General features: G+C 36.3%; 4 protein-coding genes across 4 annotated transcripts; 3 read left to right on the top strand and 1 right to left on the bottom strand.

Moving 5' to 3' along the window:
• Nucleotides 1-65: 65 nt before the first annotated feature.
• Nucleotides 66-3,157, top strand: Phum_PHUM163720 (uncharacterized protein; the record flags this gene model as incomplete). Its single annotated transcript, XM_002424883.1, has 11 exons — nt 66-127; nt 208-371; nt 456-566; nt 637-815; nt 889-1,241; nt 1,316-1,564; nt 1,656-1,819; nt 1,899-2,244; nt 2,343-2,514; nt 2,599-2,869; nt 2,991-3,157. The coding sequence occupies 11 exons, from the start codon at nt 66-68 to the stop codon at nt 3,155-3,157; spliced, it is 2,238 nt and encodes a 745-aa protein (XP_002424928.1).
• Nucleotides 3,158-3,787: 630 nt separating this feature from the next.
• Nucleotides 3,788-5,268, bottom strand: Phum_PHUM163710 (ubx domain-containing protein, putative; the record flags this gene model as incomplete). Its single annotated transcript, XM_002424882.1, has 4 exons — nt 3,788-4,346; nt 4,432-4,640; nt 4,723-4,883; nt 4,956-5,268. The coding sequence occupies 4 exons, from the start codon at nt 5,266-5,268 to the stop codon at nt 3,788-3,790; spliced, it is 1,242 nt and encodes a 413-aa protein (XP_002424927.1).
• Nucleotides 5,269-8,673: 3,405 nt separating this feature from the next.
• On the top strand, nt 8,674-11,996 carry Phum_PHUM163700 (class B secretin-like G-protein coupled receptor GPRmth8, putative; the record flags this gene model as incomplete). The annotated part of the gene is made up of 6 exons (XM_002424881.1): nt 8,674-9,913; nt 10,180-10,258; nt 10,783-10,958; nt 11,044-11,209; nt 11,550-11,706; nt 11,823-11,996. The coding sequence occupies 6 exons, from the start codon at nt 8,674-8,676 to the stop codon at nt 11,994-11,996; spliced, it is 1,992 nt and encodes a 663-aa protein (XP_002424926.1).
• A 3,603-nt stretch (nt 11,997-15,599) lies between these two features.
• Phum_PHUM163690 (endonuclease/reverse transcriptase, putative) lies at nt 15,600-18,935 on the top strand (the record flags this gene model as incomplete). The annotated part of the gene is made up of 2 exons (XM_002424880.1): nt 15,600-15,807; nt 18,607-18,935. 2 exons carry the CDS (start codon nt 15,600-15,602, stop codon nt 18,933-18,935), a joined length of 537 nt encoding a protein of 178 aa, XP_002424925.1.
• Between the last annotated feature and the right edge of the window lie 926 nt (nt 18,936-19,861).

The following is a 19,861-nucleotide window of genomic DNA, read 5'->3' as shown; positions in this document are numbered from 1 at the left end:
GTTGTGAATACATATTTTTTTATTTGTCTTATTTACGATGAGATTTAAGACAACATTTTTAAAAAATGTTAAACATCAAGTACGGTCACCTGTGTAGGTGTATATATAGAAGATATTTATCTTGCGGGTAAGAATCATAATTATTGATTATAATTATTAAAATTGTGTTTGAAACAATAAGTAACTTTTTGAAATATCGAATTGCAGCGACGATCATGTACTCATGAAATGCAGTTCTTATTCGAATGAAGCAATGAAAATATGTGATTTGCCTGAGGATTTTTATCCTACAGACATGCATTGGTTTCCAAAAGTTCAATCAGTCGGAAGAAAATCGTCTTCCGATCTTTTACTGATTACGTCCGCCGATGGTAAATAATATGTCGCAGTTAATTTTGGAATGAGAAGATTTTTTTATTATGCAAAAAGAGTAATAATATAAGTTAATAATACAGGAAAATTTCATTTGATTCATAAAAATGGAAGATTTGAAAAAAGTGTAGAAGCTCACAGGGGGGCGGCATTGGTTGGACAATGGAGTTACGATGGGGCTGGAATTTTAACTGGTATAAATTTTAGTTATACAATTGATTAAAAATTACAATTCAAAATGTTATTGACACGTTGTTTCATTAGCGGGAGAAGATGGACAAGCAAAAATTTGGTCTCGCAGTGGTATGTTACGGTCAACATTAATTCATGATGATACACCCCTATATACTGCGGCTTGGGGTCCAGACTCGAACCAAGTCTTATTGGCTCAGGGTAGAATGCTTGTTATTAAACCTCTTGCTCCTAATACTAGACCGTTACGAGTAAGTACATTATTTTTATTTTTTTAATATTGGCCGGACTTCAATGAAAAATTTAATTTTTTGTTTTTAATAGTGGAAAGCTCACGAAGGGCTAATTTTAAAGGTGGCTTGGAATCAAAGTAATAATTTAATCGTATCCGGGGGAGAGGATTGTAAGTATAAGGTGTGGGATTCATTTGGTAGGCAATTATATTCAAATGCACTTTGTGAATATCCCGTAACAAGTTTATCTTGGTCACCTGGGGGTGAGGTATTTGCCGTTGGATCATTTAATACTTTAAAACTGTGTGATAAAATAGGATGGTCTCACTCTCTTGACAAACCGAATAGTGGTAACATATATGCCCTAAGTTGGTCCCCCGATGGTACTCAATTAGCTGGAGCATGCAGTAATGGAAACATCATTTTTGCTCATATTGTCGACAGGTAATTTCTTACCTTTACAAACAACACCAAAAAACTTAAAAAAGTTTAATTTTATAATTTGAACATATTTACAGGAGAATTGAATGGAAAAACTTTGAAGTTATTTTAACAAGTAGAAAAAGTATTTTAGTTCGTGACGTCCTTACAGAAGTAACGGATAAACTTGAGTTTCCAGAACGTGTGGCCAAGATGGCATTAGAACATAATCATTTGATTGTTACAACACCTAATCAATGCCACGTTTTTAGCACAACCAATTGGAATACTCCTTTTATTTTTGATTTGAAAGAAGGATCTGCAAGTTTAATTATCATGAGCTACAAGTAATTTTTTTTTTTATTTCATTTTTTATTATCGATTCAAAAATATATATATTTGAATTATTTTTTAATTCACCCCAATGTTTTGAAACAGACATTTTTTATTAGTCGAAAGGTCACACATTAACATTTATTCTTATGAGGGTAAATTTTTGTGTTCTCCGAAAATTCCCGGATTGCAAACCGACACAATTGATTCGAATGGTATCACATTAAGTGCTGAAACGTTAGGATTGTTGGATCAAAACGATGACAAATGTGAGATAATGATAACTACTTGTTTTTTATTATTTATCTGGCAGTATTTGTTTATTTATTTTCACGAATACTTTTTTAGATATACATTTATTGGATATTTCAAATTCCCGTCAGATTACAAATCTTGCACCCGTTCAACACACTTTGGGAATTTCGTGTATTGCTTTGAATCAGGCACAAGATTCTCAGGAGCGGCAGCTTGCATTCATCGACAGAAATCAAGATATTTATATTTGTTACGTTTACGGAAATGAATTTCGAAAAATATCCAAATTGGGAGTTATGATTCAAACTTTGGCTTGGAATCCGGAAGTGAATATGTTAGCCGGTCTTCAAGATTCCACTTTGACTCTTTGGCTTTTTCCTACTGCTTTATATATTGATAAGCAAATTTTAAGAAAATGCACTTTGATAAAAGATTTAAGGTTAATTTATTTTAATGACTCTCTCTCTATAAAATAATTTAAAATTATTTTTAAATTTTAAGCATGTGCTATAACAAATTCAAAATATTATTTTGCAGTGAATATGGCAGGAGTTTAAGTTTAATTAGTTTTATTAATAATCAAATTAATATGAGGCGAATCGATGGGGCTCTAGTGAGTTGTTCCATTACTCCATATTGTGAAATTTTGCACGGTTTTGTCGCTTCGAATAAATGGGATGACGCATTGCGAATTTGCCGTTTTGTCAACGTAAGAATAAAAATTTTTAAAGAGTTTAATTTTGAAATTTTTTTTTGGTAAAAATTTAAAAAACTATTTTTTATTTAAATCTAGGAAGAAATGTTATGGGCTTGTTTGTCTTGCATGGCGTGTCGTTCGAAAAATCTACAAACCGCAGAAGAATCTTACGCCGCCATAAATGAATTTGATAAAGTATCTTATATTCAATATATTAAACGTTTACCTCTTCGTCCGGTACAAAACGCTCATTTGGCTTTATTGTGCGGTAATAAAAAAGAAGCCGAAAATATTTTTCTCATGAATGGGATGGTCTATCGAGCCATTTCTTTGCATTTGGATTCGCATAATTGGGTCAGGTATTGTTGTCAATTTTAACAAAATGCATTTTATAAATTTTTAAGTTTTAAAATTATTATTATTATGATTTAATTATATAATTAGGGCATTAGAACTAGCAATTAAGCATCGAACCCACGTCGACACAGTTCTTTACAAACGAAAATGTTATTTGGAAGTGTTCGACAAGCCGGAAACAAATGAAAAATTTTTACAATACGGAAAAGAAGTTGAAATCGATCCTGAAAAAATCAAGGAGAAAATTGAAGCAGAAAATGCAAAAGAAAGAGAAAAAGGTTTAGGTGCGACGAGATAAATGAGGGAGCGAACACTAATAAAAAAAAAAAAAAGGCTAAAATTTATCAAATTAGTTTTTAAGTCGTAATTTAGAACCAATCAAACTATTATCATTATAATTATCATTTATTTTGATTTAAAAAAAAAAAAAAAAACAGGTTTAAGGCTTGAGAGTAGTTGATAATTGAAAAAATACAGTAAAAATACATCAGATTTTTTTTTTTTTTTTTTTTTTATTATTAATTTTTATAAAAGGCTTATGTTAAGTTATTTTTGTGCCGAATTAAATTCGTAATTGACCTTAAAGGTTTTAGTTTTAGTTTTATTTATAAAATTCTGTTTATATTACGATTTTGTTTTTATTTAATAGATAAATAATTGTCTAATAATTTAAATGTGCAGCTAAATATATATTTTACTAATTGAAAACGTATTAAAAAATTTTTTATTATCATTTTATTTATTTTTTTTATTGTTAAAAAATTTTCATTTTGAAAATTGGTGCGTGTATCATCGTCTTTTGGAATCATATGTGCGTGAATTAATTTTTTTTTTTTTTTTTGTTTTATACTATAAATTTTAAATGAGTTCTAAAAAAAAAAATTATAATTTTTTAAAATTGTTTTTAATTTAAATAAGAAAATTAATGTCACGAAAAGTGATTGACATGTTTTTCCGAATGATATATTTTAAATATTGTGTTTAAAGCCGGTGCAGCTTCAGGATCATTCAACCACAAGTTTGCACTATTAGGATTATCCAACATGGAGAGAAAAGCAAGTAACATTCTCGGATTGTTTAAACTAAGTTGGACGGAAGCATTACTCATAATTGCTTTATATATCGTACTATCAGGATCCATTCCTTTATCTAAATCTTGTAAACTTGGACGCCTGTCTCCCAATAACCATTCGCAAGCTGCATTTTGATTATTTCCCGTTACTCTAAGTGCCTCTTGTGCATCTTCCGATTTAAATCCCATTTCTTGTAAAATGGTTACTGATTTTGGATTAGGTTTAAAATCTTTCATTCTTATTTTACGAAATTTTTCTAACATTTCGTTAACGGCTTGAACTAATGTTAAATTTGAACTGGAAATTTGTGCGCTCGTTGACGGACCGGGTCCGCCATCGGAATCATCTTCAGCATTGAAATTTGGATCGTTTGAATGTTCAATTAACCATTCTAAAGCTTCTCTATGATTAATACTGCATTTAAAACATAATAATAATAATAATAATTTTTTTTTTTTTTTTGTTAAACTTTCTTTATTTTAATTATATTACGGCTTACTTTTTTTTTAATGCTGTTACTGCTTGTTGCTTAGTAAAACCCATATCTATTAATGCTTTTATGGAAGTTGGATTTATTTCTGATACCCGTCTTGCTGAAAGCTGTTCCGCTATTAATTTTATTATTTTTTGTGAATCCGGAGTTGGTGATAATATTTTTGCCGATACTTCGCATAAAGACATGAGAATTTTTCTAACTTCTCGATGAAACTGGTAAAAGGTTACAAATATGAAAAAAAACTTAAATTAAAATGTCTACGTTATTTGTTTATATATATATTTAAGTACTCACATCGGCGGCACATTCTGCTTGTGGATATTTTCTTATTGCATTTTTTTCTCTTTGATTATGAGTAATACTATTTATCTGAACAGGTGTGGGACCTTTTAAAGAATCAGGTGTTGGTAGTTCTTTAATTGGAGGAATATAAGATTCGACCAATAAAAGCTCATCTTAAATTTTTTCAAACGTTAAAACCTTTAATTATCGATAGGTAGTTTAAAAATAATGACGTAATAACTTACCGTTATTTCTAAGTCCTTCTTGAAACAAAGTACTCGTGTTAGGTAGGGGTCTTTTTTCGGAAACGCTTATAAGTCTATATTTAGGTGCAAGTTTATGAGAATCATTTGTATTGAAAAAATGAGACAAAGCCATTAATTTAATTTTTTCTATTGTCGTTTCATTTGTCGTACCTATCGACCAAGTTTCATCATTTCCAATAATATTCATTTTTATTTTTTCTTCGTCTTCGGATAACGATTCTAAATTTTGACTTGTTGCTTTTGATGGAGTACCACTATCTTTTTTCGAACTACCATTTTTATTTTTCCACATATTCCAATTGTTAGACTTTTATTTTCATTATAAAAATTCATAAATAATTTTCAAAACATAATTTTTGTTGTTTTTGTTGTTGTTGTTATCGCCATTTGATGTCACGCAGACGATTTTACATATATTTTTAACAGCAAAAATCGAAGACGACTAACTGCGCAGTATTTTTAAAAGAGTTTTTCTCCGTAAGTAAAATTCAATATGGCCGCTTAATAATGACTAATACTACCAATTTAATAATAAATAAGAATTTTTTTACTTTTTTAATAGTTATGATTTTATAAGAAACATATCGAATGGATTAAACAATAATTTAACGTATATAATAAATCAGAAAAAAATTTTTATTTTTACGATATTTAAATGTTTTAATGTTTTTAATTCACAAGAAAAAAAAAATGATGAATTTTATCAATTAATATTTTTTTCTTTTCCTTTGATTTAACTTTTATATTATTCTGTTTACAAAATTTTAATAATATGGGAACCGTAAAACAATGTAATTTTTTTAAATAAGCAGAAGATTTTATATTTTCAAACAATTCATAATTCTCTTCGCGTTCAAAGGAAGATTTATAATCAAAACCACATTCAGAATTTTTTTTTTGATGGCATAAAAATTTTTCGCCCGTTTCATTTCCGGTAGAAGGAAGTACTTGTCGCGAAAAAGAAAAACCCGATGAATTTTCTTCGTGATTATTCAATATCTAAAAAAAAATTAAAATTTATTTATATTATTATTTTAATATTTATGGTAAATATTAAATTTACTTTTAAAAAATTTTTACAAAAATACATTTTTCTCTATTGTTTTTTTTTCAATTTTAAATTCGTCATGGTTATTATTATTATTATTATTTAATATCTCGTCGTAATGCGGTGTTAACGATCCAGGCGAATTCGGTTGAATCGTTTCCTAAAAATTTTAAATAAATTGTGATAAAATCGTATTTTAATTTTATATTTCGTTTAACACAATTATTATTATTATTATTATTATTATTATTATTATTCTATTGTAAAAGTAATTAGTTAAACATACTGTCGTATTATTTTAAATATTTAAAAAGAAACAATTACAAACCGATTTTTCTCCAAGTTTAAATTGAACATGGCTCCCACATATTTTTCTTAAGTTATTTTCTATTGCTTTTATAAAATCATTATTATTATTATTATTATTATTTAATGTTTCTTGTTGAAATGGTGGATTTTCATAAACACAAATCATCGGATAAACGTATTTATAATTACTCCAATCAAATATAACTTCAACGTAAAACATTCCTTCGTCATTTTCAGGTAAGTTGTAGTTATGCTAAAACACACACACGCGCACAGACACACGCACAGACACACGCAAATTAAATAAACATTTAAAAAAAATTTTTAATCATCAATTATTCTTACTTGACAAAATACTTACTAAAATTTTCCAATAGTTTTTAATATCAGCATAATTTTTAAAAGGAGATGAGGTCGGTAGGTTGGCACAAATGTTAACTGCTGTGGCTACATTAAGGTATGGTAATACATAAACCTTTTTTTTTATTTCAATTGATTTTTTTCCTTCATTAGCAAAAGTAAAATCGATATTCTTCAGGTTTGATGGATTCAAATGAAATAATTTAAGAATTCCTGGTTTTAAATAAATTCCAAAATTTCCATCTAATAAATTTTATAAATTATTAAATGCAAATGAATAATTTAATAATTTTGTCGATTCGTTAAATTTCGATTGTAAAATAAATAAATAAATAAATAAAATTTTTACCCGTGAGAAAATAAGTTAATTGTACACTTTCAATTGTGTCATTTAATTTAAAAAAATTTTCATTTCGTACAAAATAATTTTTTATCAAATTCCAATCCGAAGAAGAAATTTTGTGATTTAATGTAAAGCAAATGCATTGAAGATAAATATTATAATTCAACGGATACGGGCCGTTAAAATTTAAATTAAAATTATCCGCCATTTTTGTTAATTTTTCGGGTTGATAACTATCGTTTGAAATAATAAAATAAATTTCGTGTGGTCTTCCTTTTACGGGTGCGGTTAAAACGTCATCATGAACTTGTATGATTTGTCTAAATAATAATAATAATAAATTTATCAACATCAAGGTTGTGTAATTTATAAAAAATATCCTTCAAATTTATAATAACACACAAAAAATTAATACCTCGCTAATATTTTTTGATAATTACCAACCGACCAAAAACTTTCCCTTTTGTAATTAAATGCTGCCAAAAAATATTTTAATTCTCTTAATTTTGGAACGCCAGAAAATATAAATTCAAGTTCCTTTTTCATTATTATTATTATTATAAAAAAAAACTTTGTTTAAGATAGCTGCCTTTGTTGTGATTAAGGATTAACGAAACAAAAAAACCGTTAAAAATACAACCGTTGCCTTTGACAATCTATTGATATTTTCGGTTGAAACCTTTTATATAAACCTTTTATTTTTTGGGATAATGATAAAAGTCTCAAATTTTATATTAATATTTAATAAAAGTTATCGAGTGAATTTTATTTTATTTTTTAAGTTTTTAGTTTAAATTACAAAAAAAAAAAACTTTTTTAAGTAAGTCACTCAGTTGACTCCAGTAGTTAGTCATTCATAGCAGCCAACTAAAATTAAGTTTAACTTCCTTTACCGTATATAACGTAATAAAAATAAATAAAATTTTTTTTAATTAATGATTTCTTTTGTTTATTTGTGAAAAATTACTTACTTATAATAAAATTTTATACTTTACTTATACTATACTTAATATACTATACTTATATGAAATTTTTACTTAATAATTAAAAAAAAAAATGATTATTTGAATTTGATTTCATTGCTAATTAATTTTCAATGTTATTGATTATTTATTCAAGGATCATTTGGAAATATTATTAATATTATTATTATTAACATCACATTATAATGTGAACAATCAGTAAAATGTATCGTTGTTAATATTTCATTCCTAATATACTAACAGAACAAAAAAAATGTTTTTATTTTAAATTGAAATTGCAACAGAATGATTTATTCATATAACAAAAATATATTAATAATTTTAGTTTTATTTTTAGTTCAATTATTATTATTTTTTTGAAAAAAATAATAAGAAAATCACTTTTTTTTTTTTTAGATTATTCATTTTCAATTTAATTTTTTTTTCTCTTATTCCTCTTGGTTTTTCCTATAAGTGTATTTTTTTTTTTCCATGGTTATTTACACAATACTGTAAATTCTTATTGGCATTGGGAATGTCAAACAAACATTGGCCAGTTGTTCGTGAATCGCAGAATCGCCAACACGAAGAATTTGTTTAAATAAAAAAAAAATTATAATTCGTCTTTTTTTTTTTTTTGTATTTTATATCACATACAATAATTATGTTATTAAAATGTTTAGAATTAAAGTGGAATTATTACTTTTACTCGTGGTCTTGATACAAATAAAATTTCGTTTAGTAAAATCAAATAAATTTGATGATGATGATGATTACAAATGGGAATGTGGAAATTCTAATTCACGTCATTTGGTTGTTGCTGACGTTGCAACTCGTACAACAAACGACACAGCAAAAAAAAATTACATTGTGGAATATAGTGATCACGAAGACATACCTAATTATAGAAAACTCTTAACCCCTCACACTCAGCAATATAATTTTTTCGAAGGAAATTATTTTTTTACGAACGAAAGGAATAATAAATTATTTATAAATAAATGTTGCTCTTTGAATTCATATTTCGATATTGAAAATTACAATTGCGTCGAATTCGACAATGACAATTACACAAAAAATTTAACGGAATTTTTTTTCAACGGACTAAATAATCAGGATGGTACCAAGTATTTGTTTGTCGAAAATGAACCTCGTTGCGACAACAATTCCGTCGTATCGACTTATTTATTAACAAAAATTGAATTCGAAGGTTTGGGTATAAAAATAAACGAAACAATTTACAAAAATTATTGCATCGATAAAAATCCTAATTATTTAAATCAAACTATCGTTTTAATTTGTCAAGATTCTAATGAAATTTGTTTGAATAAAAAATGTTTTCGAAAATGTTGTCCGCTCAAACAATCATACGGTCCGATGGGTCGTAAATGTCAAAGGACAAATCATCCTTTTCATCCAGAATTTTTTCGTTTGCCATCTTTGGATTCTGATAATTCGATAACGTTGTCAGATTATGGGCTACTCCTGGGCGATGCCTGTGAAAAACAAGGAAAATATCTACTCGAAAGAGACGAAGGAGAAATAAGTTATTTAGATGTTTCTGGAAATTTATACGTTCCAATGTATAAAAAATGTTTTAAAAAAAACGATTTCTGTTTAGAACACGTTGAATTTGGTAATTACAGCGAAATCGGAAGTTTTTTATGTTTCGCAAAAGGATCCTCTAATTTTGAAAATTCAAATCTTCAATATTTGCTTTTGTCTTCTGGTCTTATTATTTCATGCACGTTTCTTTTGTTTACATTTTTATTTTATTTATTTTCTCCAAAATCTAGAAATTTGTACGGTAAAACAATTATGTGCTACATTTGTAGTCTTTTTACCGCTTACCTTTGTTTAGCAATTGTCGGATTAAAATCAACAGAACTTAACAAACGTCTTTGCATTTACATGGGTAAGTGTTAATTTAATTATTATTTATTTACTTTCACTTTAAATAAGGCGTCTATCTATTGATTATTTCCATAGAAAAAAACTATTTCGCTCTTATTGTTTATTTCATCTTTTTTTTTTAACACAAAAAATAAAATAAATAAATAATAAAAGTTCAAAGGGATTTGAAAAAATGACTTCCTTGTTTGTTGTATTTTAACATCAAACAAATTTGTTTTAAAAAAAAAAAACTTTTTTAATTGTTTTATATTTTATACTTTTTTTTAGGGTATGCCATATTGTTTTCCTTTCTGGCGGCATTTTTTTGGTTAAATGTTATATCGTTTGATGTTTGGAAAACGTTTAGGTAAATATATATATTAAAATAAATACTTAATTAAAAGTAAATTTTAGTCAATGAGTATAAAAACCTACCATGTACCTGCTAATTAGTAACCACTTATAATAAGGTTTTACCACCATGTTTATGTTATTTTATTTACATTGGGTTAAACTTCAAAAGATTTTTTTTTTTTATTTGACTCTTTTGTTTAAAACATTTTGGACAAAAAAAAAAATTATTTTCACAAATGTATTTTACTCTTTGTTTGTTTATTTGTTTGTTTGTTGACCGTTTATAAACAGTATATTCTTTCGGTTTTTTTCGGTGAAAATTAAATTTTGAAAACCGAATAAAAAAATGTTTTAATTTAATATAAAAATTTATTTTGCCAATATTTTTAACCTTATGAACAATTAATAAATTATTCGATTTATTTATTTAAAAAAAAAAATTAATTTTTGTGTGTTTTAAAAATCTGTTTTCATTCTTTCATCAACGAATTAAAAAAAAAAATTTTTTTTTGTTTGTTTCTTAAGAGTTGTTCGGAGCCTGGAAAGATCAAAATCAGACAAGAGTAAAAAAACAAAATTTCTATGGTATTCGTTATATGCTTGGTTTTTTCCATGTTTGATAACAACCGCATGTGCTATCGTTAATCAAATGGATAATTTTCCTTTTTCTTCATTAAAACCGGATATTGGAGAAGAAAATTGTTGGTTTTCAAGTAAGAATTAATTATTATTATTATCGTTTGAATTTTATTGTATATTTAAATCGTTTCACATTAAATTTCTTTTTTTGTTTTTTAGGGCAAACGAAAGCAATTTATTTATTTTTTATAGCACCGATTTCATTAATAATAACATGTAACATTGTTTTTTATATTCAAACGGCTATGAAAATAAGAAAAGTTAAACTTGATGTTGCGAAAATGGGAAAACAAAAACATTCAAAATTTGCAGCCAACAGAGATCAGTAAATATTGTTGAAAAATATTTTTAATTTTTTTTTTTTAAACAGAGTTAAATGAGGTCTCACACACACACACAGTTTTAAAAATATTTTCCAACGAAGAACAAAACTATCAATAAAAAAAAAGAAAAAAGTAAACAAAACAATGAATTTAAAAAATCTGACATTTTTTCCTTTTTTTTTTTAATTAGAATTAAATCAATTTTTTTTTTTTTTTTGGCTCTTGATATGATTTGCGCAGATGTAATTTATCAAATTATTATTTTTTTTTTCAAATAATAAACAAAATTAATTATAAATAAATTACTGATATTTATTCGATGGCGTTTTTTTTTTATCACAGATTTATTATTAATGGAAAATTATTTATTGTCATGGGAATAACTTGGAGTTTGGAAATTATTTCATTTTTTGCTCCTCATCCGATTTGGTACATAACCGACACTGCTAATGCACTTCATGGAGTTTTTATATTTGCTGTTTTCGTCCTTAAAAAAAAGGTTAATAATTAAAATACCTTCGACAAAATAATTCGGGTTAAAATTTTAATAATATGAAATTTTTAATTCCGTTAATTACTTTTTAATTAATTTAAGTAATTATTTGTTTGTTTAAGATGTTTCAACAACTTTCTCATCGGATTAGGTATCCTTTAAGAAGTATAAAACAATTCTCAACTTCAGGACAAACTAATACATCTTCATCGAGAAGTTTAAGAGAATCGGTTACTAATTCAAAAAGTCAAATAATATCAACTACAACCGCCGCATCCAGCGATTTAAAAAAGTAATAGTCTATTTAAAAAAAAAAAAAAATTATTAAGTTGCAAATGTAACATAAAAAGGTTTTATAACATGAGTTTCCACAAAAGAAAATTAAAGATAATTAAATATTTTTTATCTGTAAAATTTCTCCATTTTAATTTCCATTGAAATTTTTATGTAAAAAAAAAAAAAAGTAGGAGTTAAAAGAAAATAAAAAAATTTTTTTTTTTTTGTTGCCAAATATTAAATTATATTAAAAAATAAATTTATATAATGTTTGATTGATCATATGTAATATTTCATTATAAATCATATTTTTGTTTATATGTGTTGCGTTGTAAAAAAAAAAAAAAATTAAAAGTAATTAAATTTATAAATATATATATATATATAAATAATTGTGGCTGTAACACGAGGCTTTAAAAAAAAAAAAGTTCAAGAAACTTTTTTTTTCTTGTTTTTAAATAAATATTTAACATAACATTTGTTTAAACAAAAAAAAAATTATATTAATAACAACTTAAATTTATTTTTTAAAAATTTTGCTTTGTAATCATCGACCATGTGTATATGTTAAAACATGATACTCCTTTTTTTAAGCCATAAATGTATTACAAAAAGCATGGCATTTTTTAAAGGAGTTAATTAAAACTAAATATTAATAAAAATTTTTCAAATAAAGTTTTTTTTTATACGGAATTACAATTTTTTTTTTTTTTCCATTTGAAAACAAAAAATTTACGGGAAGAAAAAAATAGTTAGCCGGGAGTTGTGGAACATTCCTGTAATCCAACTACACGGAGGCTAGGTATAGAAGATGTTTTAAGGGCGGGGATTCTGGGATTGGATTTCCCACGTTGACTATAAACCCTCAACTTGGATACCTTGAGGAGGGCAAGGTAGCCATGCTCCCTGTTTGAAGGCCGACCGACCGGCTCAACACCGGCTCGGGGGTCTTCGTGCGGGGCACCAGCCGTCAGGGGTACACTCTTTCGTTGGGGATCCGAACTGGTAGGATGGTAGGAAACGTTAGGGGGAACCTCCGCGTGCCAGCCGAGAACGAACGGCTCCTCCGGTAGCTCTCGATGAACATGGGAAGGTTTCACCAAATTAGTCTCAACAGGTGCATGGGGGCTCAAAACCTTTTGCTTAACTTGATAGGGACGTAGGGCGCCGAGATCGCGATGATCTCGGAGCCCGGTTCCGTCGGGGGGAGGGGGTTGTCGCGCCGGTACTTGGTTCGCATCCGAGGCCGTGATCTTCTTCTCGGGCTCGGTGCCGGGTCCGAAACCCGAGAGGTCGTTCATGCCGACGTTTGCGTCGATGGCGAAGGCGACGGCTTCGTCGTGGTGCGGCCGCGTAAGAGGGGAAAAAGTGCGAGGCGGGTCGCTGAAGACGAGAGGAAGGAAGTCAATAAATCCACTCCTGCTCCCTCCTAGAAGGGGGTGCAGGAGCGCTCGAAGTCCCACAAGGCAAAGCCTAAGTCGGCTCCGGCTGCCGCGAGGAATCGCGTGGATCTTACCAAATTAGGTATCGACTCCCTTAGGATCTGTCCGCCCGCGAATTGGGGGAGGGTTTTCGAGATCAACGGGAGGAAACAGGGCGGCCAAGGCGGCGGAGCTCTCGAAGATCGTGGGGCCGATGGGGGTCACGGCGACATGCCCCGCGAGAAGGGTCGACCTCCGCGTCGAGAGTCACTGCGAGTCCGCGTCGTCACACGACGTCGCTCTCGCGTTGTCTAGGGCAGGCGGATGTCCTATCTCGGACGTTTTGGTGCGTCCTCCGCTCGGAGGGGGCGCACGGCCGCGACTGAGGTTCGCGTCCGTTCCTGCAGCCGCCGCATCTGTTCTCCTGGAGGCGGGCAAGGTGACCGTCAGTTGGGTTAGAGCGCAGGTGGTTCTTCTGCCGAAGCCCAAGGCCGTGTGCTTCAGAGGTCTGAATCCCGGGCAATTCGAGGGGAGGGTCGAGGGAGCGCAGGAGCGTTGCTTCAGGTGCGGAGCGGCTGGGCACCGGGCGCGCGACTGCGCGAACTCCGTTTGTTGCGCCACATGCCCGGAGGCCGGCTGTCCGGCTAACCACCGGTTGGGCGGTCCTTCGTGCTCGGCACCTTCGGTGAGGAGCAAAGCCATCCGTTGGGGTGCTCAAAGAGGGGGGTGTGACGCGGGGAGCTTTTTCGTGCGAGCCGAGAACGAACGGCTCTGCCCAGAGTTCGAAGTAAACATGTCAATCTCAAGTCAATCTCAATCACTGCAGGGGTGCGCAAGACCTACTGCTCAATGAGGTAGGCGCGTGGGAGGTCGTCGTCGTTATAATTTCGGAACCTTACGCCGTTCCGAAAAGGTGGAAAAGCCGCGACGGTTCTTGGTTGGAATCCGAGGACGGCGCGGCCGCGATACTATTTGCGAACTCGGTCAAAACGCCGAGGCCTCGAGAACTGTCCCGGGGGGAGGGTTTCGTTCTGGTCGGATGAGGAAACGCGGTTTTGGTGTCCGTTTACGTGTCGCCGAATCGTCCCGTCAGCCAGTTCGAAAATCTCTTGCACGCGCTCTCGAGGGAAATCGATCTGTTCGGGGTGGTCCCGTCCCACTCTCGTCTGCGGCGACTTCAACGCGAAACACGTTTCGTGGTTAAGATACGCGAACAACGTGCGCAGTCGACTCTTCAAGGAGTGGTTCGACTCGCGTCATTTCGCCGTGCGTAACAAGAGGGGAGTGAAACTTGCGTGCGGGCCACCGGCGAGTCCGCGATCAATCTCACGGTTTCTTTCGTCGCGGCCTCGGCGTGGGTTTCCGGCTGGGCGGTCCTTTCCGATTTCGAGTCCCTGAGCGATCACGTCTACCTGGCGTTCTCGTTCGGGGCTCCTCGGAGTTCGGGAGGATTGTCTCCTCGTCCGACGGGCCTCGCATCGTCCCACCCCGGTGGAGCCTGAAATCGTTCGACGAAGAACGGCTCGCCGAGTGCCTCGCTGCGGATTCGTGGCGAAGAGCCAATTTTGATCCGAGAAAGAAAAGGCCGTCGAGATGGCGCGGAGGATCCGGGACGATTTACGTCGCATCTCGGATTCGTGCATGAGGAGGGTCGGCTCGCGATCGAACGAGCGCAAGCGGCCGAAATATTGGTGGACAGACGAGATAGAAGAGTTGTGGAAGGAGTCCTGTCTCGCCCGTCGTCGGTTCTAAGATACGAAACGGGAACTCCTCCGCCGCGGAGAAGATTACGAAGAAATCGTGATCGACGCAGTTTTGCTGGGGCTTAAAGCGGAGTGGTGGGCGTGGTGGGGTTTGGGTTCGCCGAGCGATAAGCAGTTCAAAAGAGGAGAGCTGGAAGGAGCTCCTGAGTGAAGTGGATTCGAATCCGTGGGGTTTTTCGTTCCGAATCCTGACGAAGAAGCTGCGAAATTCGTCGGGGCCGCTGACGGCCGGAATGACGGGGGAGTTTTTCGCCGAAGTGATTGCGGAGCTCTTCCCTCGCATCGCGCCCTACGCGTTTCCTCCGGCGGGCTTCGCCTTCGATCGCGAACGAGTCACCGAGGGGAGATTCGCGTCCTCCTCGACGCAGCCTCCAAGAAGCGCTCGGCTCCGGGCTCGAACGGCGTGCATTATCGGATCCTCGGCAAGTCTGCCGGAGGGATGTGTTCGCGTCTTTCGTCGCTCTGCACCACGTGTTTCGAAGAGGCGTCGTTTCCGAAGCAGTGGAGGCGAGCGAACATCGTGCTGCTCGAAAAACCGAGTAGGGATCCGTCGACGCCGAGGGCGTATCGGCCGATTTGCCTTCTCGACGTGGACGGTAAGTTGTTCGAGCGCGCCACGCGCCATGCCGTGGCGTCGCGGATAGTCGGTCACATGGGGGCGGACAAAGAGAGGAACGACCTCTCTTCGAATCAATATGGCACCGGGCGGGCCGTTCCACAATCGACGCGCTTGTTCGTGTCCGAGACGAGATCAAGGAAACTCTGCGCCGGAGCAGAGTCGTGATCGCGGTTTCCATCGACGTGAAAAACGCCTTCAATTCCGCTCCATGGTCCGCGATAAGGGACGGACTGGTTTCGAAGTTCGTTCCCGACTATCCCAGCTAGGATGCACAGTCGCACCGAAATGGGACTTCACGCGACGATGGCTGTAATCCGCGGCATCGAACTCCGGGTGTCTCTGCCGAAAACGGAAGCTTGCGGATTCCATCGTCCGAAGAATCGGCTTTTTAACGGACTGACACTGTCGACTGGGGGGTTCAGGATCGGGTTGGGGACGACGCTAAGGTACCTGGGGGTCACATTCGACTCGGGTATCACTTTTGAGCAGCATCTCGCGCTCCTCGGACCGAAGATCCGAGCAGCGAGCGCATCATTAGGGCGCCTGATGCCGAACCTGCGGGGTCCAGGAGCGAGGGTCAGGCGATTGTACGCGACAGTCGTTCACTCCGTGGCACTGTACGGAGCACCGGTGTGGGCCGAATCGGTGGCCGCTTCGCGAGAGGACCATCTATCAAAGGGCGTCTCTGAACAAGATGTCGACGGCGTACAGGGACGTCGCGGCGGGGGTGCTTGCCTTCTATCGGACGCTCCTCCGCTCGATCTCCTGGCGATGGAGAGACTCGTCCTCTATCGTCCTCTATCGCGGTCGCGGCGGGCCGAGGAGAGCCCGATTCCGCAGGGAACTTCGCGATCGCACGGTCCGAAAGTGGCAGGTGCTTTTCGACGACGGGAGGAAACGGTACGGGGGCGAAATCGTCTTCGCCCTGTGCCTCCGAGTGGGGGACTGGGTGGGGCGGGGTCACGGAAACTTGACCTATCGTTTCACTCAGATTCTCACGGGTCACGGAGTGTTCGGCTCGTACTTGGCTCGCATCGGCAGAGAGGAGACGACGGAGTGTTGGTTCTGCGGTGCGCCCGAGGACGACGTCGGGCACACGGTCGCGGAAGGTCCCACGTGGGAAGAACACAGGCAGTAGCTTGTCGGAGTCATCAGACCCGACCTGTCGATTCGCGGCCTAGTGGACGCGTTGCTTCGTGGACCCCGGGAGTGGTCCGCGATTTCGCGATTTGCGATTCTCGAAGAGGATCACAAACGCGAGCGCGAAAAGTCCGGAGTTTTATGCTCCGAAAAAAAAAGAGAATCGTACGGCTGGAACGGTAACGTTCTGGCTTACCGGAGAGGGGAGACTGAAATCTAGGTTCTACTCTCACGAGCGTCTCCCCGCCTCTTCGCATAAGCCACGCTATTGCGACATGCCCAGGAGTTTTAATGGGTATGGGTTCCCGGTACAGTTATCTTTAAATCCATACCGAGCCCCACACTCCCTCCGTAAAAAAAGGAGGGGTTAGTGCGTAACCGGATTTCTCCTGGATTTTCAAAAAAAAAAAAAAACAAAACTCGGTTCTGGATTCGGTATACGCGTCACCAAATCGTCCGTTGCTAGCTTTCGAAGATCTGTTGCGGACGATAGCGAGGGAGCTGGATAGGTTCGGTGACGGGAACATTCGTCCGAAACACACGTCCTGGACGGGTCACTCGAACAAAGCGCGCGGCCGATTGCTCAGACAGTAATTGGACGAGCGCCAGTTCATCGTCCACGATCGATCTCACAATTGCGTCCGCCGCGGCGGCGGCGCGGGTCTCCGGCTGGGAGGTCCTCTTCAACTTCGAGTCCCTGAGCGATCACGCCTACGTGGCGTTCTCATTCGGGGCTCCTCGGAGCTCAGAGGAGGGGCACGTCCGACGGGCCTCGCATCGTCCCTCCCCGGTAGAGCCTAAAATCGTTCGAAGACGAACGGCTCGCCGAGTGTCTCGCCGCGGAGGCCTGGAGAGACAAAGTTGCTCTAGGCGCAACAAGAAAGGTGCACGATATGGCGTGGGGAGTCCGAGATCCGTCGGAGACTGGGACTACTTACAACGGATCTCGGACTCCTGCACGCAGAGGGTCGGTTCGCGTGCGAAGACGCATAAACGGCCGAAGTACTGGTGAACGGACGAGATAGGAGAATTGTGGAAGAAGTCCTGCCTCGCACGTCGCCGGTTCGTCGGCAAAAAAAGACTTAAGATCAAATGGAGAGAACGTTACGAGGATATCGTGAACGACGACGAACTCGCGCGTTTAAAATGTGGAGTGGAGGGCTTCGGTGGTTCGGATCCGCCGAGTGATATGGAGTTCCAAGGAGGCGTGCTGGAAGGAACTCTTGAGAAAAATGGATTTGGATCCGTGGGGTTTTTCATTCCGTCTCATGACTAACAAACTGAGGGATTCGTCGGGACCGCTGACGACTGGCATGACGGAGGAGTGTCTCGCAGAAGTGATCGCAGAGCACTTCCCTCGTGTCGAACCGTTCGCGTTTCCCCCGCCAGATTTCCCTTACGACGAAAATCGCGACGCCGCAGTGACTTCTCCTCGACGCGGCCTCGAAGAGATGCTTTGTTCTGGGCCCGAACGGCGTGCATTACCGCGTTCTCGGCGCTCTACACCGCGTGCTTCCGAGAGACGACGTTTCCGACACCGTGGAAAGAAGCGAACCTAGTTCTGCTAGACAAACCGGGTAGGGATCCGACGACGCGAGCGCGTATCGACCGATTTGTCTTTTTGACTTCTCGACGTAGAGGGCAAGTTGTTCGAGGGCGTTCTGGATAGACGAACAGTTACGATCAGGGGGAGGGAGGAACGACCTCTCTCCGAATCAGTACGGCTTTCGGGTGGGCCGTTCGACGACCGACGCACTCGACCGCATGTGCGCCGGAATCCGGGACACTCTTCGCCGGGGCAGCGTCGCGATCGCCGTCTCGGTCGACATCAAAAACGCGTTCAATTCGGTACCGTGGTCCGCGATAAGAGACGGACTGACGTCGAAATTTGTTCTAAACTACTTGGCATCGATCATCGGTTCCTTCCTCTCGGAGAGGACGATCGCGCACGAGAAACCGGACGGAACGACGGGAAGGCGGACGTCTTCTGCGGCGTGCCTCAGGGATCGGTTCTAGGACCACTCCTGTGGAACATCGCCTACGACCGCGTCCTCACCCGGATCGTTCTTCCCGAAGGCGTATCGTTGACTTGTTACGCAGATGACATCTTGCTCCTCGCGATCGGTCGCGGGTGGGCGGAGGTTCGCGAATGTGCCAAGACGGGACTTCACGCGACGGTGGAGGCCATCCACTCTCCCTGCTATCGTGTGGGGAAGTTAGTGCATTTCTCCTGGGTTAACAAAAAAAAAAAAAAAGAAAAAAAAGTTAATTAAAAACTGATATACTACTTTAAAAATACAAAAGGTAAAATAAATCTGATTCAACGCACTCTGACAGAATAAAAGTAATTTTATAATTCGTTCAAAATTCATCTCTTATATGTAAATAAAAAAGGGTTATTAAATAATAAATTTGGTATTAAAAAAATATATATATATTTTTATTAATTACACTACAAAACAATTATCTTCTCTTCCTTCTTGCATGTCACACAACATTATCGAAAAACCTATTAAACCTTAAACCATTTTCCTAATTTCCCATATGTTTACATCTTAATACTTTTTACATCGTTTAAATTATTTAAACTCGAATAACATAAAATATTAAAGCTCATTGATCTTATTTATTTATTTATCAGGTAACAAATGTTTTTAGCAAATAAGGATTTGTGTTGTTTTTAATTTTAAATGTTTTTTAAATAAAAAAAAAAAGTTTTTTTTAAGTAAATTATTGTATTTTTTTGACTAGATATATATATTTAAATTTAACGTGTAATTTATTTAAAGAAAATTCTAATTTAAATAATAATAAGAAAAAATTATTTTTAGAATGTAACACACCTTCAGCGTTTGTTTTTTTTTTTTTTAAAAAATGTTTTTGTGTTTTTTAAATTGTATAATTCGAAGTCCGGGTAAATTTTTTTTTTTGGCATTAATAAT

This window comes from Pediculus humanus, genomic scaffold (assembly GCF_000006295.1).
Source record: "Pediculus humanus corporis 1103172107512 genomic scaffold, whole genome shotgun sequence".
NCBI classification, from domain to species: Eukaryota; Metazoa; Arthropoda; class Insecta; order Psocodea; family Pediculidae; genus Pediculus; species Pediculus humanus.
The sequence above is the reverse complement of the archived record's forward strand: the minus strand, read 5'-3'. Positions and strand labels throughout refer to the sequence as shown.